This window comes from Aquarana catesbeiana, linkage group LG05 (assembly GCF_042186555.1).
Source record: "Aquarana catesbeiana isolate 2022-GZ linkage group LG05, ASM4218655v1, whole genome shotgun sequence".
NCBI lineage: Eukaryota > Metazoa > Chordata > Amphibia > Anura > Ranidae > Aquarana > Aquarana catesbeiana.
In genome coordinates this window covers 95,657,962-95,681,261 of record NC_133328.1, presented here as the reverse complement: position 1 = coordinate 95,681,261, position 23,300 = coordinate 95,657,962, and the positions used below count along the sequence as shown (strand labels likewise).

The following is a 23,300-nucleotide window of genomic DNA, read 5'->3' as shown; positions in this document are numbered from 1 at the left end:
GTAAAACTATTTCCCTCACACCACAGCTTTTAAAACCGTTATCTTCTGGGGAAGCTCAAACTTTGCAAAAAGCCACTCAAGCACTGTTCAGAATTGCCTTTCGAGAGATTCTGAAAGCTCAATTTTTCCAGGATCACAAGAGGAGACACAGTGTTGTCACCCTCTCTTAGGCGAGCATACCAGAAGCTGGGGTGTAAGGTGATTACTTACTTATTTTGCAGCTATTTTTTTTCTTTCATTTTACAGTCTATTTTTTTTTACATAAAAGTGGGAGTCTACAAAATAAGCAGACCTTGCATTTTGATGCAAGGTCTGTTCAGGAACAGAAACGCATAGAGACTAACAGTTCTCTCTATAGTGATGGATCTCCTGTCCCCACAGATATTCATCTGAACATAGAACGGAGAGGCATCAAAGAAAAAGAAAATCAAACAGTGCTTTTCTTCTGAGCTTGCTCTGCCCAAACAGACATCAGTGGGAAGAATAGACATGGCTTGCCTACAGAACTATTCTCTAAGCTGTCCTCTGAGCACTGCATCTTTGAACCATCTTCTCGTTTTTGGCCAAAAATGTGCTGGAGAGGAGATAGGTTAAAGACGCTTTGCATATAACCTTGATTTAATTTATACTAATAAAAAAAGAACAATGGAAACAGACTGGAAAGCTTAGAAAAATGAAAAACATTTTATATGGGACTACCATAAGACAACATCCCTTAATTTTTTTTGGCCTGCCAATTGAACATTACAGAAAAATAAAAGCAAAAATAACTACATACTGCTAAGCAGACAATGACACAGAGCAAAGGAAGCACAGCAAAAAGATGATGTGTGGAGGCTGGTAATGGCAAGGCTGTCCACAATACTTTCAGAGCTCATGCAGAGATGTAGCAGACACATGGGCCAAGACTAGCAAATCACAACTTCGGTTTTAAGGTCAATGGCAGTAGCAGGCTAAGGGTATACAGCCTGGGAATCGTAACAATTTGATAGTTCCTATAAAGTATATATGATACAGGAATGTAAACAATGTATCTAAAAGATACAGCAAATGTACCCAAGGCCCCTTCCACATGGGCATCATCCATTCAGACATGTTTATTCATAGAAAAAAATGGATTCAGTTTACATCAGTTTTTTAGTGTACACATCCACCTGCCGGCATCCATCCAACAACCATGACTCATCCCTGCTGTCAGGGAGGGATTTCCCTGGTTCCGTTCTATTGAGAGCCCACTTACTGACAATCCCCCTTACCCCTATGTGAATGAGTATGGGGTACATGATACACACACAAAAAAAAAAAAAAAAAAATCACTCAATAGTAGAGAAAAACACAGTTTTTGACAACTCCTTTATTTAAAATAAATAAAAGTCCTCCCCCGCGGATGTACATCTATTATCAATCATGATGAATGACAGACGACCTGCATGGAGAAGAAAGAAAAAAAAAAGAAACCTGCTATCTGCCAACACCTAGCGGCTCCATTGCTCGCCTTCTGCTGACACGGACCGACATTCCACTATCCCCTGCTGTGGGAGGCAAGTGACGGAGCGGCCACATGTCAGCTGTTTTTTTTTCCCCCTGTGCGGGTCGGTGGCTGTCGTTCATCATGACTGATGAAGAATATACATGGGGGGGGGGGATCTTTTATTTATTTATTGATTTAGTAAATAAAGGGACAAAAAGTGTCTTTGCGTTTTTATTTACTACTGACTGTTTGACCCCTGACAAAGTACCCGAACCTTCCCTCCCAATATTGAAGGCGGTGGCCTGGTATAGATTAAAAGGGAGTATGGGAATGCTTGTCCCCCCTTTTTTCCATGCTCAGATAATGGATTTTTGGGGGGGACCACACGTTTTTCTTAAATATTTACTCTTGTTTACATTTGGGGGGATTCTCCACTGACAGCAGGGATGAGTGGCGGTTATTAGGACGCCGATGGGCGCCGGCGCCTTAGAAACCAATGCAAAAGTAGACGTTGTCCGTTTACCTCCATTCAGGTCCATTTAAATAGACAGGATAGAGACTTTCTCTGTTTAAAAGAAAAAAAAAAAAAAAAACAGGTCTGAAAAGATGTAGATGTAAACAGATGGTCATCCATTTACCCATATTTTATTTTTATTTATTACAGGTACTTAAATAGTGGCGTCAATTTCTGCATGGCTTCACATATATATTGTACATTCACATCAGTCCCTGCCCCCAAAGAGCTACAATTTAAAGATCCCTAACACACATTCATACATACACATACTAGGGAAAATTTAGACATTATCCAAATAACCTAAGAGCATGTCTTTGGAGTGTGGGAAGAAACGGGAGTATCTAGAGGAAACCCTCGCATGCACAGGGAGAACATGCAAACTCCAGGCAGGTAGTGCTGTGGTTGGAATTTGAACCAGCGATCCTAGTGCTGCTAGGCAGGGGTGCTAACTACTTAGCCACTGTGCTGCCCTAGAAATGCATGCCTATGCATTTTGCAGCCATCAATGGAGGGAAAAAAACAGTCAGAATGCCCATGTGAAAGGGGTCTTGATGTTAAGCAAAGCTTGTATATAAATAATATAGCTTCCTACAAGTGACACAAATGACAAACCCTTCTCCAATGTTACATTAACAGGCTCATCAATATAAATTCTCTCATGTTAAAAAACACTAATGCTACTTTCACACTGGGGCAGGCGGGCGCCGGTGGTAAAGCGGCGCTATTTTTAGCTCCGCTTTACTGTCGTTTTAGCGGCGCTATTCGGCCGCTAGCAGGGCGGTTTTAACCCCCGCTAGTGGGCGAAAAAGGGTTAAAACCGCCTGCAAAGCGCCACTGCAGCATCGCTTTGCCGGCAGGTTTTGCTGCCCCATCGTTTTCAATGGGAAGGGGCGCTTTAGGAGCGGTGAATACTGCAAAGATGCGGCTTGCAGGACTTTTTTGACCGTCCTGCAAGCACACCGCTCCAGTGTGAAAGCCCTCGGGCTTTCACATGGAGACACAGGAGAGGCGCTGTACAGGCGCTATTTTTAGCGCTGTAGCGCCTGGAAAGCGCCTCAGTGTGAAAGTAGCCTTAGGGCTCATTTACACTTGCGTTGGCTTCAAAACACATTAAAGCGCCTACCGCTTCAACATGCTCTTATGATGTGTTTTTGAGGCTTTGGTGGTGCTTCGATAAAGCTTCAGTGGTGCTTCCGAGATGCTTGTTTGAAGCTTTGTTGCAGCTTGACAGATGCCCTATGTGTGTGTGTGAATATCTCATACCTGCAATTTCTCCAAAACAAAGCAAAGCTAAAGCTGAATTAAAGCCTCTCAAAAGCCGCAGGTGCTTCAAGCGAGACCTCTGGTACATTTTTTTCTGCTGCTGTCTGTAAACCCATTGCGACTAAGCCTGGGTTGTCCCACGACATTGAAGTCGGACCCCAGCGTGACTTCGGCATGACTTGCATGTGACTTCTATATCAGAAGTCAAAGCAAGTCGTACCAAAGTCAAAGTGCCAACCTTTTCCCACTACACCATCAACATGCGTTTTTATTGCTGCTTGTAACCAATGGACAAAACACCCTTCAATTCATGTCTCAGTGAACCCCTTACCAGGACAGGAAATTATAGGAATCACCACTATGGGGAGAAGAACAAAAAGAAACATTTTTTCCTGACTCTATTAACGACAAAATGAACTTTTTGCTAGGTGTTTCATCATATGAAATTTGAATGGTTAGAATAACCAACTTCACCCTGACTTTTTCTAAAAATCGAATACTTCTTCCAAAAACACATGTAACCTCTTGATAGTCCCCTAGTGTTAACCCCTTTTTCCTGCCAGTGACACAGTAATCATTTGGCTATTTTTTGCTCTGATCGCTGTATAAATGTCACTGGTCCAAAAAAGTGTCAAAAGTGTCCGATCTGTCTGCCACAATGTCACAGTCCCGATAAGAATCGCAGATTGCCGCCATTACTAGAAAAATAAAAAATAAAAATGACATAAAATCTATCCCCTATTTTGTAGACGCTATAATTTTTGCGCAAATCAATAAATATATGCTTAATTGCGATTTTTTTTTACCAAAAATATGTAGAAGAATACATATCGGCCTAAACGGAGGAAGAAATTTCATTTTTTTATTATTTTTGGGGGGGATATTTAGTATAGCAAAAAGTACAAAATATTGTGTTTTTTTTTTAATTGACACTCTTGTTTATAGCGCAAAAAATAAAAACTGCAGAGGTGATCAAATACCACCAAAAGAAAGCTCTAAAAAGGGACATAAATTTTGTTTGGGTACAACGTCGCACGACCGCGCAATTGTCAGTTAAATGGGCGCAGTGCCGTATCACAAACGGCCTGGTCAGGAAGGGGGCAAATCCTTCTGGGGCTGAAGTGGTTAAACAGCAGCCCAGATACAAACCAAAACTTGCAAGTTTGTTATTACAGCCTGTTCTGCTTTTTTGACCACACAACACCCTACAGACTCAAGAAAGCTTTGTAGTTAAACTAGACAGAATCAAGCATGAACACTAGCTGAGAAATATGGTCCCTATTTTATAGCCTTAAAACACTACAAGCCACTAAACCCAGAACAGAACAAAAAACATAATGGAAGGCTAATTGAAATTCTATATGGTGTACTGACCCCATCATAAAATTGTCACATGTGACTTCACATGTTGCAAAAAAAAAAAAAATTATATATATATATTTATTTTGGTTGAGTTAAACAATAAAGGGATGATAATTCTGCTGTCTTGCTTTCTGTAGATTACACAATTCCCCTTATTATCCTTTCTGTGTATGTATTTGTACATCCACGTTCAACTAATTATTTTATGGCTTGACACAACCTGAGGGTTATAGGTAACAACATACATGGGTTAAATTCCGAATGATTTGTTGAAAATCTGTGCATTTCTTAATCCGATAGTGCCATTGTCGATTCTGAAATTTTGACCAACCAAGCTTTCAGTTTCACCTCATGTTGTTACGGAATAGAAAATTCATGGCCAGGAATCTTCTTTTCATCCAGGTCACAGCTCAAGCACACTTATTTTTTGATTACAATTCTCCCACAATTCTCCTATCATTGATTTTAAATTACTTAATTTTTCATAAAAATTTCCAACATGCCAACCACTCAAACCACTAGGGAGATTCCCCCCTCTCTATTTGTCCCGTTTACCATTATCATGGAAAGTGAAAGTAAAAGAAAATCACAAATTTTGGGTTGTCCTCCGAAATGTAATAGAGGAGAAATCTTCCAACAAGGACACTAGTTCTGGTGACCTGAGGGGAATTTCCTCTCACTTCCTGTTTGGCTATAGGACCAGAAGTGAAGGAGGGAAATCTCCAAAATGGGACACAGAGGAAAACTAAAAATCTGACAGGGGTTATAACCCTCCCTTGTTCTACTCAAAATTTAAAAAAAAAAAAAAAAAAAGAAAGAAAAGTTTTGCCTATAGTCCTACTTTAAAATAGAAGAGAATTTTTTTTTTTTAAATGTGGATAGCAAAAGTTAACAACCCCTGTCAATTTTTTAAATTTTTTTTTGCCATCTATGCCTCATTGGGGGGGGGGATTTCCTTTCCTGTTTCATAACCACAACAGAAAGGAGAAAATAAATCACTCCAAATTGAGGGAAATCCATGGGAGCTACAGAGGCCACCAGAACTAGTATACCCATTGGAAGATCTCTCCTCTATTTTTATTCTGGTGACCACTCAAAATTTTAGATTTTCTTTTACTTCCAGTAATAATGATTGCCAGGACAAAAAAATAAAAAACCTGACAGGTGTTATATTCCTTCTCCACTGTCAGCTCCCGTTTGAGAATTTTAAGCAAAGATATAAATGGGAATGATCACTACCAGTTTAAACAAACTATTAAGCAGGGTTCAGCTTACTTTCACCAAGCTTCCAGTAGTGCCAAGGCTTACTTGAAATTTACTTTGATGTGATAGCCCAAGTTTCCACTAAGGCAGGCCGTACACGGGTTGCAGGAAAGAAATTTGCACGATTCCCTCATCAACACAAACAGTATTGACAGGGGAATCAGCAATTGTCTTCTCCCGGGGAGGGAAGCCATCCCCGCTTGGAGAAGACAGTGATTATTGCTAGCGGTTATAGCAGCCGCTAGTGATAATCGCAAGATAATCTGGCAGGCTAATTGTACACAAATTGTAATTGTACACAAGCTGATCGATTAATCAACTTAGTACATTCAACCTGCCCATTAACGGTTCGAACCTCAGCTGGTTCCTGCTGAACCAGCTGAGATTTGAACCGTGTATGGTCGGCCTTAGATCGGTGTTTATTATCTCCAAACTTGAGCTGAAGGGTGAAGCAAAGCTGCTCAAAGACTGTTGAAAGTTTTGCAAATGCTTTGTAAAATCTTGCTGTACACACTGCTCTTAAATGCTGCAGCTGCTGAAAAGAAGGGGTAAAGCTTGAGAAGAGGGGAGAGAGCTTAGGAAGAGGGGAGAGGGCTTTGGGAGGCTATTACATTCAACAGATGCATGAACTGTTGCCCGATTTAAATGCCTCTGTATGATCCATCCCCTTGGATGAAATGAAGCCGCTCAAACACAAACCAACCAATTTGTTTGTCTACAGTATGGGATATACCCTGTCTAATGAAATTCCAGATAGCAAAACCTAGCACACGGATACACTGGGCTACAAGCTAGACAGAATGTGTATAATTTTACATATTATCCTCTACCAACATTTTTCATACAAAACTGGAACAGCAACTCTGGGTAGATATGTTCTTTACATGAAACTTTAGAATTAACACTATAATCATTAAAGACCTTGTGTGTGACATATAGAGCACTTAAGTTAAATCAATTCTAAACTCAAAAGCTGAGGTTCGCTTCCGAAAAACACACATGTATGATTGTCAAAGTGAGAATAATTAGTATCATAGCTGTTGGTGGGACTTGAGGAAAGTTTCAAACGAAAAAAAAAAAATGTATATATACTCTATCTCTTGTTTAAATCATATTTACTAGGTCAGACTGTTATTATGGTGACAGACTTAATATAAAGGTCCCTGCTGCTAGATATGGTAATTTGGGTTTGCAATACAGTGTGCATATTTTAGAGCATGAATAAAAAGTTTCGATTTTATTATTAATTTCGGCTTAATATTGACATTAGTCTTGATCCAAGGTCCATACAAAGTTTTTTTGGTTGTTCAGATAAAGTTACACTGGGTGGGGTGGAGACACTGCAGTGTAAAAAAACTCAACAGCCTTTTGACAAGTTTTAGCGGCAGAACCCCTCCACCCAGCCGCATGGAGCCTAATGGACCAGTATTTTTCTGCAGTGGAACACAAGCGTAGGTTTGCTTTAATGCATTCCAATATTTTTATACTTACCTTTTTGTTTTGGTCCAGAAAGGATCAAGTAAACCGACAAATACACACATAAGAAAACAAAAGGAATCTAACACACACAATATAACTAGGTTTTCTTTGACTCCTTGCACACATGGGGCATCTAGCTGCTGTGCATTCCTCCCAGCATTTTAGTGCGCATGGGAGGACAGGTGCAGCATTCAGCAAGCTTATGGCACGCTGTGGCTGGACAAGGCTGAATGCTGTAAGAAGAGGTACTTGTTTTTAGGGCCCTGTGTGTTCAGGGTCAATGCCTGCACTGTAAATTTATATTGGTCCCGGCATAAGCTCCTGAATGCATAAGACCTTGAATATTTAGCCCCGTCCAGTCATAGCCTGCAGGCAGTGAGGCTAAACAACGCACCTACTCTTCCCAGGTGCACAGTAGCTACGTGACCATGTGTGCAAGGAGCTTACTCCTTATATATACAGCTGCAATTTGGCTAAAATTGTGAAAGTTTGATGGCAGTGATTGTTCCAAGATGCTCAATGAGAGCTGAGTCTGCAATACCCAACATTTCCTAGGAAAGATCTGCTACAACTCCTTAATCCGGCCATACATGGATCGAAATTCGATCCACACATGGGTATCCTGGTTGAACAGAAGTCGCTGTCAGAACATAAAGACACAGCGGGAGTATTCCCCGATCTCCCTCAAATGTGTGGATGGGGGAATAGGGTCCGTTTTTCTTGTTTAACCCTCTGGTTGAACAAAAAAAATTGTGCTATGTTCAGCCTTAAGCACGTGCATTAAATACGTTTTGTAGAGAGGTGCAAGAAATCGAATGTCCTAGATTAAAGCTTAAAGGAGTTGTAAAGACAGGTGTTTTTTTTGTTTATCCTAATGCATTCTATGCATTAGGATAAAAAACCTTCTACGTGTAGCAGCAGCCCCCCCCCCCCCCCCCCCCCCAATTACCTACCTGAGCTGCTTCTCCTTCCAGGGATGTCCATGATCCCCTCAGTCATCCAGTACACTCCTCCTGATTGGCTAAGACAGAGCAGCAGCGCTATTGGCTCCCGCGGCTGTCAATCAAAGTCAAACAGGGGAGAGAGGGAGTGGGGCCAGGTCAGGGCTCTGTGTCTGAATGGATACATAGAGCTCTGACAGCTTGGGTGACCCCTGTAGCAAGCTGCTGGCTGAGGGGCACTCAAAGGAGGGAGGGACTAGGAGCAGCAAAGAGGGACCTGAAAAGAGGAGAAACCGGGCTGCTCTGTGCAAAACCAACTGCACAGAGGAGATAAGAAGAACATGTTTGTTATTTTTTTTTATTTGTTAAACGAGTCTTTACAATCACTTTAAGAACACAAGTTTGCAAAGTATGGATGAGGGTTTGCCTCAGACACCTAGAGATGGTGGACTGAGGGGTACCCTACGGGGTCCATCCGGAAAATATAAGGAATGAGTTTTTCTAAAGAAGCAGTTTTGGTGAACTGGAGCTTTAATAAAAATGAGTATATATACACATAAAATAGAATTAATTCCCCATCCCGATAAAAAAAAAAAAAAAAAAAAAAACGAACTAGAATGTTGTAAAGAAAACACTTTCACCTTGCAGTCTGGGCCTCACTCAACATACCAATACCATGGGAACAAATCTGGGTAAATTTCTAATAAGGAAATTCTGCTTGAGCCTCTGACAGAAATTGTTCAGCCACAGGAACTGAGGCAATGAAACCTTGATACAGAAGACTCAAGAACGCTTATTGGAGATCTGCTAATCTGTGGGATGACACAGGAAGGCTGGAGGTCAGAAAACAAGGAGGGGCCAGGAAACAAAACTCTGAACTGTAGCCCTGAGATACAACCCCCTGCACCCAAGCATCAGGAGATGCACCTGCATGCTAAAGGAACGTTTGAGGATTTTACTTGAGTGCCAGACCTTGCAGGTGGACTGGGAAACAGGCTTGGAGGGTCTCGATGAGGAAATTAACAAAAACAAACATTTAACAGCGAGGGGGAAAAGTATAGCAGACTATTTCGAAGGGTTCTTCCACTGAGGAAGATGGCTGCTCTTGTCATCAGAAATTATACATAGCGACACTAGCCCTCGAAAATCATGCAGAAAAAACAAAAAAACAAAAACACTTTTATACAAGCAATATGCGGTCCAAAACCATAACCGGGAAAGTCCATGCAAAAGCACTGACTGGAGAACTACGAAACAGCAAGTTTTTAACCTACCAGCACACCTGAAATTGGCATACACCATGCTTCAACAAAGTACAATCACAAGGATGAGTTGTCGATGCCACTAATTGCCACCAATCTGAATGCTGCAACAACGCACAAATCTCTCAGATGTAGGCATAACAGCTGCCGACTGAAATCAAACATGCCCACATCTAATAATGTATCTGTAGAGGGATTCTGAACCAAACCAGAAGTTCCAGCATGACTGTTTGATTTAGCTCTAGCCAGAGGAGGCTTTGTGAGCTTCTGTGGGTAAACTCTATTCAGAAGAACTTACTAAAGTGTTCAGCATCCAGCAGGGGGCACTTAGGAGGGATCACTATAGGCATGAGTGGAAAAAAAAAAAAAAAGATGCCCATCATTCAGCCATTGAACCACCAGGCCTCCATCACACAGGTGTTTAACCCCATAAACCAGAATCTTGCTGCTGGAATGACAGGTGCATGTGAAAAGCAGGAGCTGCTCAGCCTGTATCCAGTAATGATATCCTGAAAGCAGCATGGAGCGGACCACCACCAAACGGTTACCTTCGGTTAGGGATGGAGGTCAGAGTCTGGGTGCATATGACTGCATCCAGGCTTGGACACCCATCTGTAAATGCAGGAAACAATTTGGACCACTGATTCTTGCAACTGGAATCTGGTGATTGTGGCTAAACACCATGGTGAAGGAGTTCTCAGATGTCAGAAACAATACCAAGCCGCATTACTGTGTAGGAGACAGTCTCCCTTCCACATAAAACCAAGGAAGGAAGGAGGACATTGCGTGTGTGCACACTTGCTCTCTCCGGGCACCTTCTCCAATGCCCAGGCACAGTGAAAGGTAGTTTCACAAGCATGCATGCCCTCTGATCTGAATGGGAACTGCATCATCAGGAGCCAGGGAGAAAGAAAAGGTGAGAAAATATAGAGTAACAATTACCCTAGCAAGACTTCGCAGAAATAAATAGGTGAGCCCCCCCCCTGTGGCCAACATGCAACGTACATAAAGCATTGGCAAGCAAGGGTCACTAAAGACATATTCAGTGCCCCTGTAATGTACAGACCCTTACAACTGCAGGGACCTGACAGCAATGTAAAAAGTACAAATGTCATAAGTTTCTTGAACAAAGTATTAACACAGGGTTCACTTGCACACAGTGCCCTGCTAATGACAGGGTGTTCCTGACAACACTGTCTCAGATACAATTAAGGAAGGAATCCCTAGCATAGCAACGATCTACTAAATTTACTCCTCTCCAGTCGGGGTCAATCTACCAGTACCTGGCTGACTGGAGAGACTTTGGGGATTCAATATATCCAATATGTATGTACCAGCAGCTGTTGATAGAAAAATATTCCAAGAAAACTGAGGAAACCTGTCCACTTCCCCCTGGACACTACTAAAAAAAAATAAATAAAAAAAATGGGGCCATGATGGCTGTAGGGAGTAGTCCTCTGCTAGTCAACTGTTTCTTTGTTGCCAGTGTCCACTTCTCCTGTAGGCAGCAGTATAACTTGACAGTCTAAGAAATCCTGTGTCCCTCCATGGACAAGAAAATAAATATCAAATACTAATATTGCAATATTTCATAATAACAAAACTATTTCAAAAACGTATCCCGCTGTCAAGAATATCAAGGAATTTACAGAGGAAAACACAATACATTTTCTTTAAGCTGTAGAATAAGTGAGGGCATCACAGATCAAATGGAAAGAAATTAGGAGATTTTGCTTAGTTAGGACAATTAAATTTATCTTAAAAAAGGGTGAGTGAAAAGGAAACAAAAAGAAGATTTTAAATTTAAAAGTTGTATAGGACTGCCCTACTGACTTGCGTTAAAATGTATGGAAAATGCACGTACATTTCCATCTATTTTAGTTGCATTCTAAAGCGCACGGACGTCCGGTGACATATTTTGACGTCCATTGACATGCATTTGCAGCATTATGGTGCGAATAGGATGTACTGGAAATTGTTGTTTTTCAGATGTCCTTCCACTGATCTGAGTTTTACAGCTGTACTAATATGCAGATCAATGCACTGGTGTGAATTGGCCCCAATAGTTGATCTGACAATTTTAATTATATTTTGCTTTTGTCAATGCCAAATTTGTCTGACATTGTAATTCACAACAAGTTCTATAACTAAATTGATGTTGTTCTTTGAATTTCATCTAAATTAATAGTCTATTTCAACTTCTAATCCAAGAGGCCAAATAAGAAAACAGGACAATATTTTAGATACGGAGCTGCCAAAATCCCTACATAAAACAAATTATGGTTTAATCACCTCCTTTCAATGTAAGGCCAACTAATATGCAGACTGGGACCTGACACACAGAAAAAAAACTTGTATTTGTGCCCAAATATTTCCTCTGCTACATAATTCTGAGTAACTCCTCACATTAGAATAGGGGAAGCTAAAACTGCATCATTGGAGCAGTTTCTTTGCTGGTTCTGTTCTGATTGGTTATGAATTGCTGAACAAGACTGACAACACCCAGATTCAACTTTTTCCACTTCTTCCATGTATGCCTGGTGGCATGAAGATTCTGCTATTATTTTTTTTATAGACTGTACTGGAGTGATGTTATGGGGCCAGTTTGGATTCAAACATGACTTCACAGACTTCTGTTACAGGGCTGTAGTTAGGCGTTGTTGTCCTGCACTTGACATGTGCTTTAACAGATTCCAATTCACCTCACTGGGGACAGTTCTAAAACTGTCCATGACCCGCTTTGCGCTTCTTTGATTAAAAAAAAAATTGAGATGCAGTTGTACTGGCAGACAAAGCAGGTCACATGCAGCATTTTGCATTTAAATAAAAATGGTAGTGTTGGACAACACCCCCAATCTACAAAAGCCCTGTGCACAAAACTAACAAAGTATCAACCTCCAAGAGGTCATGTGCCACTTTCTAACAATGTAATAAGAAAATTAGGAAAACTATACAGCACTTGTAAACATTTCTGGAGGAAACAAGATGGTGGAAAGATATTACCCAGATACTTAAAAACGGTCCTCTAAGGATATGAAATACATCTTTGTTCATTTGTTATGGCTCTACCACAGCACTTCCCTTTTGTTTGTTTTTTAGATGGAGTGGTGAGGGAGTTAAAACCCCAGCTAGAGTTTATTTTGCCATTTGTGTTTGCACTGGTGAAAGTAATCATCTCAAATGTTCCTGGTGACCATTCTACATTTTGGGTCATCGCCAAAAGAGGGAACACCTTCCAATGGGGATACTTGGTCTGGTGACCACTAAGGAAGGATTACCCTTACTTTGAAGAGACTGCCTTTTACTTTCTGGTGTCCAGGACAGAAAGTGAGGATTATTCTTCCCAACGAGTAAGGGATGGCCAAAAAATAAATACATTTGGGCTTAAATACACTTTAAAGTTCATGTCAGAAAATGTTTTTTGTATAGGACTGCTAATAAAAATCTCAACTTTATGATATTGCTGCCATATAGCTGTTATCTTTTAAATGTAATATATGAGAGTTAAGACGCGAGACTGATCTCTCCACTGCCAAACGTCAGCATGGAGCCTACTGGTTGGCAATATATATGTTGAGCATCCAAAACCTTACTACTGCATACACATATAAAAGGGTGGGTGTTTGAGATTAAAGTGCTTTTAAAAAAAAATAACAAATAGGTCACATTTATCTGCTCTGTGCAATGGTTTTGTACAAAGCAGCCCCAATCCTCCTCTTCTCAGCCCCCCACCAGCGCCTCCTGGCTCCTCCTCCCTTCAAGTGCCCCCATAGCAAGCCAATTGCTATGGGGACACTTGTGCCCAGCCCCCTGCTTTTTCTTTACAAAGTGTGATTGACCACTGCAGGAGCCAATGGCTCCCGCCTTCATGGCCAGTGAGGATAGCGAGAGCAGCAGCTCTCAGGCACATTGAGATCGGGCTCAGGAAAGTATTTAAGGGGGACTACAGGGGAGAACACACAAGGTTTTTTTTTTTTTTTTAACCTAAGAGAATGGATTAAGGCAAAAAACCTTTTGCCTTTAGAACCACCAAGTATTAGGTTGCTGTTCAACACTTATAATTTATAAATAAAGCCTCATGTGACTAATACCACAAACCTTCACATTACAGCCTTATATATTAGTGTTTCAAGTTGCGGGATATTGATCAGTACTATATAAGCTATAAAAAGAAAAAAAATATACCTGTCTAGATCTTGGCCGACCAGGAGAAAACTTCCTTTTGGTAATAGCTGGCTTACCCATGCCAATTTTTGGTGTTACGGATATGAATGTGGTGGAAAAGGCATTTGCTGTGCTAAAACTATGTGCCGGAGTCTGACTTTGAAACAGCTCATTCGAAGAATGAAAGTCAATAGATACTGCTGGTGAGGATGACACGCTGGTCTTACTAGTGTCAACAGAGGTGGCAGGGGAATCCATTCCTGTGGGAGACTTGAGAAGTTTGAGTCCTAAGGGTGAGCTCATTTCTGTAGATGTCTCACTGTTTGGAGTAGCTTCCATGTCTTGAACATCCAAGTTTTCCAAAATGAGAGGATCCTCTTTCTTTGTTGAAATGTGATCATGGCCTCTGTTCAAATCAAAGTGCTCATCTAACTGTACATAAGCATCATCTGTGCATTTGACTTTGCAAGGTGATTTACAAGAATTCTCTGGGACATGTGAAAAGGTTTGTGGATCACATAGGTTCCTGGATGAAGTCGGTGATTCTTGTGGATGAAGACGATTTTCTTCTGATTGAAGACACAGTGGCTGATGAGGTGACATGTTCTTTTGAGATTCAGCCTTATCTGTCCTGTCATTGGACAGCATGTGTGCTGTGTCTGAAGGGGACACATCCATACTGTCCGTGTCTGCTTTAATGGCTGGCTTGCTTTCCATATCCGGTTTGACATCATTCTTCGGTGTATCTATAACATTAAATAGATAAACATACATGTGAAAAAAATGTCTTTATAAAACCAAAACTGTTTTTACACCTTCTCTTTATGTTGCAACATTAAAAAAGAGGTAAAGTTTTAACGACTACTACATAAGGCCCAAAAAAAGATGTTGGTTTTGTTGCTCTGCTAATGATATTACAACGACCTTTCCAGACAGATTCAGAAGTCAGAAGTAACAGGAAAAAATATCTGTATTGCATATACATTTCAGATACGTTACACCTACTCTACAGCCGCTTAAAATTGAAAGCTGTGAACAGACATTTCTTATCAGGTATGTATGATGCTTGTTGTGCCCTGAAAAAGGCAAACAGGTTTAATAACAAACTTCAAGGTTCCAACTTGACAGTGGAGGCATCACGGGCCAGACAGAGAAAGTCAAGTGCTGGATGGGGCAGTTTGCTCAGGTCTGCTCTAGTCATACAATAGATTCTAACCCTAATTTGTCTTTTCTCTAAGCTCTATGATTTTGGATGTGCTACATCCTAAAATGCAAAATCCACCCAAATTTTTGGAAATCCTCTGCAGACCAATTACTCACTGGCTTCTTAAAGTGTTTCCAAGCCCACAACAGTAAAATCAATCTGTATATGCAGTAAAGCATGCTGGTTATACTCACTGTGGAACCTAATGGTTTAAAGTTTTTGTAAAGGCTCGTTTTTTCTTTTTTTTTTTAAATAACAAACATGTTATACTTACCTCCTCTGTGCAGTTGGTTTTGCACAGAGCAGCCCTGATCCTCCTCTTCTTGGGTCCCTCTTTGCTGCTCCTAGCCCCTCACTCTGAGTTCCCCTCAGCCAGCAGCTTGCTACAGGGGGGCACCCAAGCTGAGTCAGAGCTCCATGTATCCATTCAGACACGGAGCCCCGCCCCCTCTCTCCCCTGATTGGCTGACAGCCGCGAGTGCCAATGGCACAGCTGCTCTGTCTCAGCCAATCAGGAGGAGTGTACTGGATGGCTGAGGGGATCGTGGACATTGCTGGAGAGAGAAGAAGCTCAGGTATTTTGGGGGTGCGGCTACACAAAAGGTTTATCTTAATGCATAGAGTGCATTAACATAAAAAAAAACCTTCTGCCTTTACAACTCCTTAAATCCTCCGCATTGTGTAAAAAGGCTGTTTGATCCTGTCTTCTCTGATCCTCCCTTCTTTCCATTGTGCCCTAATAATTTCCTGATAACAGAGTCTATGGAGTCAGGCCGCACATGCTCAGTTTGGTGAATATTATGAGAGAGGGTTTTTTTTTTTTTCTTGGAAGGGTGCATGTGATCAGCACAGAGCCAATCAGCACTGTCCAGACAGAGGGTCAGGGGTCTTGCAGTCTCATAGGACAGTCAGAAAACTCCTCCAATCTTTAACCAGTGCTTGGCTGGACACTGATAGAAGTCACAAGACTGCTATATACTGCTGATGAGAAAAGGTATTTAGCAGTTTATATTTAATAATATAAAATAATGAATAAATAATTATAAATTAATTAATAATAAATTAATAAATAAATAATTGCATTTCTGTGTACTGTAGACCAGATATAGTGAATGCAGGGTCCTGGGCTAAGTAACACTTTAAATCTCCTTGTGTGATCAATATCAAGAAGCCCTTGCAGAAGATCTTTATTACTACTATCTCTTAACAGGCCATAATGTATATGTCACTGTTTTGCAGATGGATTCCTTAGCTAGGGGTATTAATGGTACGCTTTTGCTTCGCTTTTCGGCCGCTAGCGGGACACTTTTAACCACAAAGAAGGGGTTAAAAATGCCAGCGTTGCGGAATTTCCGAATCGTTTTTTTCAGGCATTTTGGAAGCACTGCCCATTCATTTCAATGGGTAGGGCATTAAGGGAGCGCTGTATACAGTGCTACCAAACTGCCCCAGAGATGCTGCTTGCAGGACTTTTCCTAACGTCCCGCAAGTGCACCGCCCGAGTGTGAAAAGTTACACTGAAATGAAGGGGAGGCGGATTTCAGGCGCTATGTAGAGGCTATTTCTAGTGCTAAAACGCCTGAAAACCGCCTCAGTGTGAAAGGAGTCTTAAGGCTGTCAGCAGATCGGCCTCTACAAATTCATCAGTGCCTAAATATGGAAAGCAACTGAGCATGTGCAGAGCGGGGCGAGACAGTGTATTACTGGATTTTAAACAGTATAGAGTAGACGCTTATTTTACATAGCTATACCTTTAAAAGGGCCAGCCTGACGTGATCTAGCAGGACTTCATTTTCTGACTAAAGTTCCACATTAAATTAGCGAAGAGTAAAGAGTAATACTATTATATAGAGGTAAATACATACCGTCAAGACACACAGCTGCTGCATCTGGAACAATATCATTATGATTAAGTGCTTCACCTTGAAATGTATTTTTTCCACCTGTATCCACTTCAATCTCATCTGTGCAAACTGAAATAATAAAATGGTGTTAGTCTGATAAAGTGGCTAACTCATTACTGTGTAAGGAGGAAATATTGTAGGCCACTGCCAAACATATTAGGGGACACAAAGCACATACAGGAAAGCAATGAAACTATATTCACTTTTCACTCTGCAGAATTTTTTTTCTGTTTGTTTTTAAATTAACTAAATACATGAAAGAAAACCTATATTAAAAAACAAAAAAAAGTTGAAAATGCTAAAAATGTATTTATTTTGAATCAGGTAGGTATAAAATACTGCACACAAATATTTCATAATTACCACTTGCAGTTGGAAAACATGGTGCACTCAAGGCCACAAGAGCCAACAGCTTGGCAGGTGGCACACTTAGACTTAAGCTGGTCATGTATTAAACAATTTTCTTTAGATTTACCTTCAACTATGTAGTGCAAGGGCCTGCCTGATTGCATACAAATTAAAAGTGTTTGAGTTTGACATATGTGGTATTGGTTTCTAAAGGAAAATTGTACAAGAAAATCGTATAATGTACAGGCAGCCTTAATTTAACACTTGTGGGTGCAGGCAGTAAAAATAGACAGCTGAGCAGCATTTTTACTGGTTCCCTTAAGCTGTAGAGGCAGGAGATAACATCATACACAGCTAAATGACTGTAAAAAGTCCATAGAAGCAATGAGTGCTGGGCTTTCTTAGTGGGAAGCCAAGCATTCCAGCAGTCTCTATATGGGTGCTACAGATACTCTGTATTAACAATTTTGTAAAATAAATATTTGAAACAGATTTTTCAGCTAGAGTCAAAAGATAGCATAGTTTCACTTAGGCCCCTTTCACACTGCCGCGACTTGAAAGTCGCACGATCTAGCCAAGATTTCAAGGAATGCCTGTGTAAACTTGAGGTCCATGGACCTCAACTTGTATCAAAGTCGGACCAAAGTAGTACAGAGACTACTTTGAAGTCAGTGCGACTTGAAGCTGCACAGATATGAATGGTTATCATTGGGAATCATAGGGTATGGCTTGTGATGCGACTCCGATATCCAAAGTCACAGGAAAAGTCGCACAAGTGTGAAAGGGGCCTTAAACAGTGTCAGCAATATAACAATGAATCCTGTAAGAACATTCTCAAAAAGCAGCTATATTAAATTTAATTGAATAAACCTTTAGTGTATATAAACCCAAGAATAAGATATAGTTCTGCATTTGCACCAGTCATTTAATGCAGCTACAGTGAGGGAAAAAGTATTTGATCCCCTGCTGAATTTGTACGTTTGCCCACTGACAAAGAAATGATCAGTCTATGATTTTAACGGTATGATTATTTTAACAATGAGACAGGGAAGAACAAAAAAATCCAGAAAAACGTATTTCAAAAAAGTTATAAATTGATTGGCATTTTAATGAGTGAAATAAGTATTTGACCCCTCTGCAAAACATGACTTAGTACTTGATGGCAAAACCCTTGTTGACAATCACAGAGGTCAGACGTTTCACACAGGCCTGCACACAACTCAGGAGGGATTTTGTCCCACTCCTCTTTGCAGATCCTCTCCAAGTCATTAAGGTTTTGAGGTTGACGTCTGGCAATGCGAACATTGCGCTCCCTCCACATATTTTCTATGGGATTAAGGTCTAGAGACTGGCTAGGCCACTTCAGGACATTAATGTGCTTCTTTTCGAGCCACTCCTTTGTTGCCTTGGCCGTGTGTTTTGGGTCATTGTCATGCTGGAATACCCATCCATGACCCATTTTCAATGCCCTAGCTGAGGGAAAGAGGTTCTCACCCAAGATTTGACGGTACATGGCACGGTCTATTGTCCCTTTGATGCGGTGAAGTTGTCCTGTCCCCTTAGTAGAAATACACCCCCAAAGCATAAAGTTTCCACCTCCATGTTTGACGGTGAGGATGGTATTCTTGGGGTCATAGGCAGCATTTCTCCTCCTCCTCCAAACACGGTGAGTTGAGTTTATGCTGAGGAGCTTGATTTCGGGCTCATCTAAACACAACACTTTCACCCAGTTTCCCCTATGAATCATTCAGATGTTAATTAGCAAACTTCAGACGGGCCTGTACATGTGCTTGCTTGAGCAGGGGGACATTGAGCGGGCGCTGCAGGATTTCAGTCCTTCAAGATGTAGTGTGTTACCAATTGTTTTCTTAGCTACTATGGTCCCAACTACCTTGAGATCATTGACAAGATTCTCCCATGTAGTTTTGGGCTGATTCCTCACCGTTCTCACGATCTTTGAAACTCCACGAGGTGAGATCTTGCATGGAGCCCCAGTCTGAGGGAGACTGCCAGTTATTTTGGGTTTCTTCCATTCGCGAATAATCGCACCAACTGTTGTCACCCTCTTACCAAGCTGCTTGGCGATGATCTTGTAGCCCATTCCAGCCTTGTGTAGGTCTACAATCTTGTCCATGACATCCTTGGATAGCTCTTTGGTCTTGGCCATGGTGGAGAGATTGGAATCTGATTGACTGATTGCTTCTGTGGATAGGTGTCTTTTATACAGATAACAAGCTGAGATTAGGAGCACTCCCTTTGAGAGTCCTTCTAACTTCAGCTCGTTACCTGTATAGGAAACATATGAGAACCAGAAATCTTGCTGACTGATCGAGGATCAAATACATATTTCACTCATTAAAATGCAAATCAATTTATAACTATTTTTCTGGATATTTTATCATTAAATGATAGACTGATCATTTCTTTGTCAGTGGGCAAATGTACAAAATCAGCAGGGAATCAAATACTTTTTTCCCTCACTGTACTTCAACTGTTTTTATTTTATTCTTTGTTTTCACCTGGTGATCCTGCCAGTAACATGTTCTGTCTGTGGGTGACAACGCTCTCTTACCATCCTGCTTATATCTATTAAGAACCAGCAGTGTCACCCAAAAGGACAAAATTTAGGTGCTGCTCAGGTAGAGAGGTAAAGTCCAACTAGACCGCTGTGAATGCAGGCAGGGACAGGGAGCTCGTCCTAGCTATAAGCTGCAGCAATGTCAAATGAAAGGAAAAAGATCCAAAAGTTGCACATCATGAAGCAGACCAATGTGCATGAAGGGAGATGAATGGCAGCCCTAGCTCGGACTCGAACAAAGCCACACACCCCACCCTTGACACTTTGGGAACTCAAATATGATAGGTTGTCGGGAAATTAGATGTGTAACGAAAACTTACAACTTCAAAAAAACTTTTTTCCTTTAACATAGCAGAAAATAAAAAGAGCCAGTGGTGATTAAATATCATCAAAATAAACTTCCATCCATTTAAAAAAATGATAAAATTCATGTGGGTAGTGTTGCATGATTGTCAAAGTGTAACAGGGCTAAAAACTGAAAAAGGCCTGAGCAGGAATGGGGTGAAACAATTTGGTCTTCAAGTGATTAAGTAATGCAGTGCAGGCCATAAAACCCTATTTTCAAGAAACAACTTACTAGGCTTTCTGCAGTTATTCAAGGAATGGAACCCTCTTATGTGTGCAAAGGTGGCGTATGTTTTTTTTTTTTTTTGCACATACCCACAATTTCACGTATACAAAGATTTACAAAACAAAGCCTTGTCACAAGATTCTACACTGTGCATTATCCCTTTTCGTGAATTACAAAATGTAGTTCTGCATGCACATATTCAATGTCATTCAGATAATTAGGACAGTCCTAACCACAGGGATATAATGAACAGGGTGGCCAGTTAAAATAAATTATAGGAAAATTTAAGCCACTTGACAGGTAAGCTGTATCACCCAAGTGAGATGAAATGAAAAATACTCATATTGAAAATGTTAAGGCTTTGCACAGAGTGAGCAAGTATTTGAACCTCCACCCGAGATGTCATGTCTTTAGTCAGACAACACAATTTCCCATCACTTTCCCTGTGTCATGTGGACAAAACAACGGGGAGAAGTAACACCATTGACTAATCTCACATAACAGATGAGGAAATGTCTCTTGGTGGTGAAACCTGGACCAGTGACAACAGTCAAAGACGAGTATCAACTCACTTCTCCACCCTATTCAAGATATTTAAAAAAAAAAAAAAGGTTTGGCTGGAATGTTTTCCATTTTTTTTTTTAAACTATTTTATAAATTCTTTAAATCACTGCATATTTGGTTTACAAAAAAACATTGAAACATATCAAAATTCTCAGAATACTCACTTGCATCGGATTCTGCAACCTCCATCTCAATGCATTCTTCCCCTCCATCATCCTCTGGCTCCAGCTGTTTGCACATCGGACAGATGTATTCATCTTTTAGTGGATCATCTGCATAATCTGCACATTTTTCACATTCTAGATGTATCCACCTTGAAAACCGGAACAGATAATATTACAACGTTAAACAGAATATTTATCAACATTTAAAAGTTGAAAGTGATACTAAACCCTCAGCTTTTTTAAGCATTTTCAGTGGTCGTTTTAATCACTTTTGCACAGGCATGACATCCCATCCAATTGAATGGGCTGCCATACCTTCTGAAACGCAGGGAAAAGGTCCCTGCACTATTTCTGAAATCACAGCCTGTATGAAAAGTGCAAGTGCAGCGCAGTACAGTTCCCAGTGCGGGAAATGGCTAATATTTCCAGTACATGCAGGTGCCATTAGGATTAGCAAGCATATCGTGTGAGACGTCCTCTTCAATATAGTGACAATCTTGCTTTTGCAGCTATCTCCAATACCCCAATATTTTTTAAATTCCCTTGTGTGTCTATGTCCTCTAGGACCCACATATCGGAATCCAACTTTGGCTGAGAAACAGTAGTGGGAGAAAAGGCATGGCATTTTAGACATTTTATTTTGAAAACATCATGGTAATGATCCTAGCGGCAGGGTTTGCTTATAGACTTACGGCTGTGTAGTGTTTGGTATGATATGACCACGGCATCCATATCATCAGCAATGAGCTTTACAGTCTTCAATACCAATTTAACCTTACCGGTTTGGGTACACTCTGTTCTTGATTATTTGGAGATCTTTATGCTCAATCATATATGATGTACCTGTACTGGTCTGACATTCATACCGCTAGGATCATTACCATGATGTTTTCATTGTCTTAGTACTAGGCTCTGACGTTATCGCCTCACATTAGGACAGGCGCTTGCCAGCCGGCCGGCGATTTCTGCTCTCTTTTCACTGCAAAATTGTAAGTGTTTTACCAACTGTTTTAATAAATTTTATCTACGGAGTCACACTATGGCTACCTCTCTTTTATTCCTATGGTTGTAATTCGGGGATTGATACTTCCCTAAATCCGCCTGCGGCCACGCTGCCAGAGGAATGCTTTGATGCTAGTTGGATATCCAGGTCTCCGTTCTACCCAGTCCACTGCTGCCTGTTACAATACACAGAGTGACGCTGCAGATCCATGTCCATCTGGCCTCCGGTTTATTTGATCAAGCTCATTCAGCTTGCTATTTGGTAAGCGTGCACTTCAGGTGGTGGAGGATCACTGTGATGGGTGTTTCCCTATTTTCTCCGTTTGCACACTGACCCCTATGAACAGCGATCAAGGGCTTCTTCCCACTGCCTAGTGGACTATCTGCCTATTTGATTTATGGACTTGGTGTTTTAATTTGGTTTCACTATATACTTTGTGGTATTGATTATATGCATTTGGTAATAGTTAGATACCAGTTTGGTTTTTCACAATTTCACTCAGTTTAAGCTTTCATATTAGTTGTCACATATATTCACATATATGTTTTTAGGGTATAGCGCAGTTCTTTTTTTCTTTCTTTAAATTTATGTGGGTATCGCACATTTGAATTGCAGCTTAGTAGTATTAACATTCTTTTGAGCGCGGTGTTCTTTCCATTCCCAGACTATATATATAAATGTCCAAGGCTTCACCCGTCACTGTGGGCATACCCCTTAAGAGGCCTTCAGGGACTGTGTTCCAAAGCAACGGACCACAGTCCTGGACCTGTATAGCACCCTGTGGTTAACTCAACATGTTGTACCAAGGTAAGTGCCCATGCATGATCCGGTTCCTGAAGCAACACTGCAGGCCCTCCCCACAACATGTGGTCTGGGTTCAACTCTCAAGGTTTTACCAAGGTTATGATGATCTGGACACACTGCTTCTATGCTGGCATTAGGAGACAGTAAGGGCTTAAAGCATAAGTTTACCTTTTATTAAAAAAAAGAAAAAAAAAATCACACTTTTTTTGCAGGTAAAAACTAATTTGCATTTATTATTTTTTTTTTTTTTATAGGGAGCGTGCAATGCAGGGCAATTGAAAACTATGAAGACTTGCGGAATGGGGAAGGGCTATAGGGGAAGTGCCCGTGTGCCCTAAAAGTTTTGCCAGTGTCCAATCACCTAAAAGGTGTATATATAACTCATACACTATGAAAACTTTGCTTGTGTCCTATTAATGTACAAGATGTCTTAACTTC

At 40.8% G+C, this 23,300-nt stretch overlaps 1 protein-coding gene across 10 annotated transcripts in view; it reads right to left on the bottom strand.

The window, feature by feature from the left end:
- Positions 1 to 23,300, bottom strand: part of KMT2C (lysine methyltransferase 2C) — a 454,559-nt gene that overhangs the window by 176,008 nt on the left and 255,251 nt on the right. For all 10 annotated transcript variants that reach the window (XM_073629967.1, XM_073629969.1, XM_073629975.1 and 7 more), the window contains exons 11-13: positions 21,056 to 21,204; positions 16,792 to 16,899; positions 13,744 to 14,468 (exon numbers count right to left, since the gene is read on the bottom strand). In XM_073629967.1, coding sequence (XP_073486068.1) covers positions 13,744 to 14,468; positions 16,792 to 16,899; positions 21,056 to 21,204 — 982 coding nt within the window. The remainder of the gene's footprint in view (positions 1 to 13,743; positions 14,469 to 16,791; positions 16,900 to 21,055; positions 21,205 to 23,300) is intronic.